The 6310-nt window shown below is 41.6% G+C and overlaps 1 protein-coding gene across 1 annotated transcript in view; it reads right to left on the minus strand.

Moving 5' to 3' along the window:
* ACBD6 (acyl-CoA binding domain containing 6) overlaps positions 1 to 6310 on the minus strand; it is a 201001-nt gene that overhangs the window by 183732 nt on the left and 10959 nt on the right. Inside the window, exon 3 of the mRNA XM_006142316.3 lies at positions 3124 to 3220. Within this exon, the coding sequence (XP_006142378.1) occupies positions 3124 to 3220 (97 nt within the window). The remainder of the gene's footprint in view (positions 1 to 3123; positions 3221 to 6310) is intronic.

The raw sequence follows: 6310 nt of genomic DNA on the forward strand, positions 1-6310 counted from the left end.
CCGCAATCCCTTCTCCTTCCATTCTCCTCTCGGGATCTTGGGCACGCACACACACGCACCCAGCATGAGTTGAACCGTGGTCGACTATGTGGGAGTCCAGTGACATAGCCATTACGCTAACTGCTGGTCCCGAGAGAATAAATTTCTATTGTTTTAAGTCAACGAAGTACCAGTTCGTGGTACTTCATTTCAGCAGTACTAGGAACTGACAGAGCTTGGAACACCACGTGCCAGAAAGTAAAAATAAAAACATAAAAGAAGATCAAAGAATGATGGGGACATATCAAAAGGACACAAAAACTATCTTGAAGTGACCACATAAATAATGGTATTAATGAATTATACCCCACTAAATGGAACAGAAATCCGAGTCTACACTGATCTAAGTACATGGATGCCAGGAGAAGCAATACACCATGGGGCCTGAATGTCCCTTCAGTCTTGCTCAGTATACCCAGCCCTGACCATGCTTCACTCGGGTCATTTCTCGGCTTGCTGCTGTGTGTGCAGCAAGCAGCCTCAGAGATGAGGTATATCTCTCCAACCCCTGACAAAGAGCAGGCTTGCCTCCACCTGCTATAAAAGTGGCAAATACCCCATAGCTCAGTACACAACCTACAGCACACTCACTGCATCTGCAGGAGTCCGACGAGGCCCACCTGCGTTGTCCTTGCGGGGCTGGAGAGTGAGAAGTTGACGCAAACCAAATGAAGCTCATGCAGTTTGCCAAGCCGTGAATAATAAAGTTTTCTGGCTCTGACCCAGGAGTGATGTACCTTCTGCCAGCACGTAAGAAACAGTAACAGGCTAACTTATTAGCTTACAAATACAGTAAAAATCTCACCAGCAGTTAGCGTAATGTCTATGTCGCTGGACTCCCACGCAGTCGACCAAGATTCGTGTCCCGGACCCGTAGCTTAAAACTCATGCCGGGCACGTGTGCGTCCGTGCCCAAGATTCCGAGAGAAGAATGGAGGAGAAGGGATTGCAGCATGGCCATCACCCCAGGTGGTGATTTCTCGCTTTCTGTCTCTTTGCCCTATAGCAAAAACCTCTCTAAAAAATAAAAAAAAGGCCATAACAGATTAGAGTGGCCCTGCATCCAATGACTGGTGTCTTTCCAAGAGAAAGAAGGAAATTTGGGTACAGAGATAGAAGCAGGAACTGAAGTTAGGCTGCCAAAGCCAAAGAATGCCAGGGGACACCGAAAGCTAGAAGGAAGGATTCTCCCCCACAATCTACAAAGGGATTTCAGATTTCCAGCCTCCAAAATTGTGAGAGAATAAATTTTTTTTTCTTTTTTTGGAGAGGCTTTTGCTATAGGGTGCATGTGCTCACCAGACAGACAGAGAGAGACAGAGAGACAGAAAGCGAGAAATCACCCCCCAGGGGGGATGGCCACGCCGCAATCCCTTCTCCTTCCATTCTCCTCTCGGGATCTTGGGCACGCACACACACGCACCCAGCATGAGTTGAACCGTGGTCGACTATGTGGGAGTCCAGTGACATAGCCATTACGCTAACTGCTGGTCCCGAGAGAATAAATTTCTATTGTTTTAAGTCAACGAAGTACCAGTTCGTGGTACTTCATTTCAGCAGTACTAGGAACTGACAGAGCTTGGAACACCACGTGCCAGAAAGTAAAAATAAAAACATAAAAGAAGATCAAAGAATGATGGGGACATATCAAAAGGACACAAAAACTATCTTGAAGTGACCACATAAATAATGGTATTAATGAATTATACCCCACTAAATGGAATAGAAATCCGAGTCTACACTGATCTAAGTACATGGATGCCAGGAGAGGCAATACACCATGGGGCCTGAATGTCCCTTCAGTCTTGCTCAGTATACCCAGCCCTGACCATGCTTCACTCGGGTCATTTCTCGGCTTGCTGCTGTGTGTGCAGCAAGCAGCCTCAGAGATGAGGTATATCTCTCCAACCCCTGACAAAGAGCAGGCTTGCCTCCACCTGCTATAAAAGTGGCAAATACCCCATAGCTCAGTACACAACCTACAGCACACTCACTGCATCTGCAGGAGTCCGACGAGGCCCACCTGCGTTGTCCTTGCGGGGCTGGAGAGTGAGAAGTTGACGCAAACCAAATGAAGCTCATGCAGTTTGCCAAGCCGTGAATAATAAAGTTTTCTGGCTCTGACCCAGGAGTCTTGTACCTTCTGCCAGCACGTAAGAAACAGTAACAGGCTAACTTATTAGCTTACAAATACAGTAAAAATCTCAGACCTTTCACAGTTTTTGACAATGAATATATAAATAACGGGGGGCGGGGGGGAAGGTAAAGCGCATTCTTATAGAAGAATGCTAAATAATAACAAATGCAGAAGAAATAGCAGAGTTAAGAAATCGTTAATGAAAGTTAAAACTAGTGGGTGAAGTATGACCAGGAAAAGGATTTCACATAGTCTCAAAGCGTCTCCCCACAAATGACTCATTTATTACAGGGGGATAGGAACGTAACAGTAGAGCTATCTGGCAGACACCTTAACCAAGTGAGCAACACCGACATCACCAGTAGCGGGACAAAGTGACCTCGTGTACCTCCTGGTATTAAAAAGGACATGATTCTGTGGTATCCTTCCTAAAAACAGATAGTGTGAATCTAATTACAAGGGAACATCAGACAAACCCAAAATGAAGGACATGCTACAAAATGACAGGCTTATGTTCTTCAAAAATATACCAGGCAAGGAAAAAAAAAAAATGCAGTAACTTCAAAATCCTTTTACTTTTTGAGAAAGTAAAACTTTAAAAAGTTACTTAGGCCTCAGCTTAGTTTAAAAAACTTATCTGAGGGCCAACAGGTGGTGCAGTGGTTACAGTGCTCGACTCCCATGTGGCCAACTGTAGTGTGAGCCCAGACCCAGTGGCTTGAAATATGTGACAGGCATGTGCGCACATGTACCCAAAATCTCAAGAGGAGAATGGAGGAGAAGGGACTGTGGCATGGCCATCCCTCCAGGGGGAGATGTTTCACTTTATGACTCTCTCTGGCAAATGCACACACCCTATAGCAAAAAGCTCTCTAAATAAATAAATCAAACTTATTTGAAAGAAAAACGATTTTTGGAAAGTATTAATTATAAATGTTAAGTCTTACCTGAGGATTCCAAGCTGGATCTAATTTTCTAACCAGTGCAATGTATTCCTGCATTGCCTGGCTGGGGCTTGAATCACCAAGTGCTTTCCAGGCTTCCCTATAGTACAGAAATTCAAAACGACCCGTCATTAACTATGTAAATAACAGAAACAGCGTATTTCTTTCTATTAGAAAATGTATTCACACATCTCAAGGGTCTGAGATACGGAGATAATAAGCTATGGGTGGAGGAGGAGGTCTCTCTCTTCACACGTACCCTGGTCGACAGCAGTACAGACCTTACTGCTCTACCTCGGAGCTTAAAGACGTTTTTCCCTCTTAGCCCTCCTCCATGAAATTTTAGTAACACAGATATTCTGCATACATGCTAAATTCTGGAAGACCACAACCACTGTAATATAAGATTTTACCACTCCTTATATCCCAATTGCCACCCCGTTGAGGATTTATCATCTATAAGCCAAAAGAGGGAGTTCCCAACTTATGAATTAATTGTGCTTATGGCACTTCTGTACTATGGGAACTAATCATAACATAAAAGAACAATAACCCCTGGGTTATGTGTAAAGCTTCTTATTTAATATGTGAGAAATTCCCCTTACCCTTCTGTTATCTCATCTATAAGCTATTAGTAGCTAATCCTGAGGCTTTGGTCAGAGACTTTAAAAGGGATGGGTGGGGGACCAGCAGGTGCCATAGTGGTTAAGGTGCTGGACTCTAACATGACTGACTGCAGTTTGAGTCCCAGACCCAGTAGCTAGAAACTCACGTTGGGTGCGTGTGTGTGCATGCCCAAAATGCCACGAGGAAAATGGAGAAGGGATTGTGGTGTGGCCATCCTCTTGGGAGTGATTTCTCACTTTCTGTCTCTCTATCTTTCCAGGTGAATGCATATGCCCTGTAGTAAAAAATCTCTCCAAACAAAGGGGAATAATAATTGAATTAAATAAATTATTCTTTTTTAAAAAGGGAGGCGTGATCAGGCAGATAAAGGAATACTAATGAGTAAGAATGCAGGGGCTTTCTACAGTATAAGTACCAGGGGTAACATCTGAGCCACAAGAAATCTTTAGGGTCATTTTCTTTTTTCTGCTGGCTGCCAGGACAAGCCTCCCTGGTTTTTCTCTGCCAATTCTTTCTATTTCTAACCAGGGTTTCTCTATTTCCCTGATCTACTGTAAAACTGAACTCAGTCCCACAGTTTTGTCCCTATCTTCCTGCCCCTATGATGAATAGAACATATTTCTAAAGTTTTCTGAATTAATTTTTACTGACATTCTTGAGAGTTACTTATATATAACACTTCACCCCTAAGCCTACCAGCTTATATTAAACTCAGGAAATTTAGCATCGATGCTACTGCATAATATCAAGACTATATATTCGCATTTCTCTGATTGTCCCAGTAATGACTTTTATGGCTTTCTTCTTCCAGACTAGAAGTCAATCAAGATTTATACAGAGCACTGAGTTTCACAGATCTGTATTTAGCCTTTTTTGTCTTCCATGATACTGACATATTTTTAATCCAAACCATCTGTTTTATGAGCTATCCCCAATTTAGATTTGTCTGATCGTTTCCTCATCTGAATTATATTCTTGCCAAACACGATAACCATGATTAGGTCAGCAGGAGCAACAGGTGGCCTGTCCTTTACAGTGCATCATACTGGGTGCATGTGATGCCAGTCTGTCCCATTACCAAGAAGACTGATGACTTGGTAAAGGTAATACCTTCCAGATTTCTCCTTCATAATGAATAAGTAAACTGTGGGTCAGACTGCGTAAATATCATTCCCCAAAAGATTTTCATCTAATGCTTTAGCATTAGATGTCAATGAATGCTAGATGTCAGGAATTATTTGTCAATGATTCTTGCCTGATTATAGTGGCTAAAAAAATCTAAACTTTTTAAAATTGCTGAAAACAACAGAAACAAGTAAAGCATGGGAAACAAATAATGGTGATGTGATTAAATTTCATAAATTAAAACAAAAAAATAGGGAGAACAGTAATAAAATATCAGAGAACTGTTCATTATCAAGAGCAAAGAAAACCTGCACCAGAATACAAATCTGCTTCCTTTACTGAGAACGTCATACAAACAAATGTCTGCTGTACTAACAGAGTGGAAGGTGACATAAGTGATTTACATTCGAGGCAAGCTCTGCATCTCCTTTCAGCTGGGTAACAAACAGCTGGCAGACAGAAAACGTGTCCAGGGGACCACATTTTGCACACGATGGTACTATTATAGAATATAAAGTCAGAACCCATCTTTTACTACTCCCATTCTTTACCATCCGTATTTTATCTGTTTTTAAATCTACCTTCTATACTTTTTTTTTCTTTTTTGAGAGGCTTTTGCAATAGGGTGTGTGCGTTCACCAGAAAGAGAGATAGAAAGCAAGAAATCATCCTCCGGGGGGATGGCCACACCGCAATCCCTTCTCCATTCTTCTCTCGAGAACTTGGGCATGCACGCACATGCACCCGGCATGGGTTTAAGCCACTGGGTCCGGGATCTGAACCCCGAGCAACCACATGGGAGTCCAGCAACATAGCCATTACGCCAACGGCTGGTCCCCTACCATTATACTTCTAAGTCCAGGGCTGATGTTTCCAAATCTTCTCTCCTATAACTGAGGCTTCCTACTGTATGTAATTTCTCTTTTTTCACTTAGACATGGTAAAAAATAATAATAATAATAAAGCTTCACAAATAATAAGATAAAACCTCTATATGTAAAAAAAGAATGGGAGAGTATATCTTTTTTTTTAATGTATTCAAAGCCTATATGTAAAAAAGAATGGGAGAGTATATCTTTTTTTTTTAATGTATTCAAAGAAAAATAAACTCAGTACCTGGTTTTTATTTTTCCTCCTCCTTCCCACAAGATCACTATAAGTACTTTACTGTAGTGTGGTAGGAAAGAAGCAAAAGAGTCCAATAAGACAAGACAGATATGATTGGGGTAGGAAAAAAGAATGGGAGAGTATATCTTTTTTTTTTAATGTATTCAAAGAAAAATAAACTCAGTACCTGGTTTTTATTTTTCCTCCTCCTTCCCACAAGATCACTATAAGTACTTTACTGTAGTGTGGTAGGAAAGAAGCAAAAGAGTCCAATAAGACAAGACAGATATGATTGGGGTAGGAGAGAAGATTGAAAACATGGGACTGTATC

This window comes from Tupaia chinensis, unplaced genomic scaffold, assembly GCF_000334495.1.
Source record: "Tupaia chinensis unplaced genomic scaffold, TupChi_1.0 Scaffold000074_1, whole genome shotgun sequence".
NCBI lineage: Eukaryota > Metazoa > Chordata > Mammalia > Scandentia > Tupaiidae > Tupaia > Tupaia belangeri.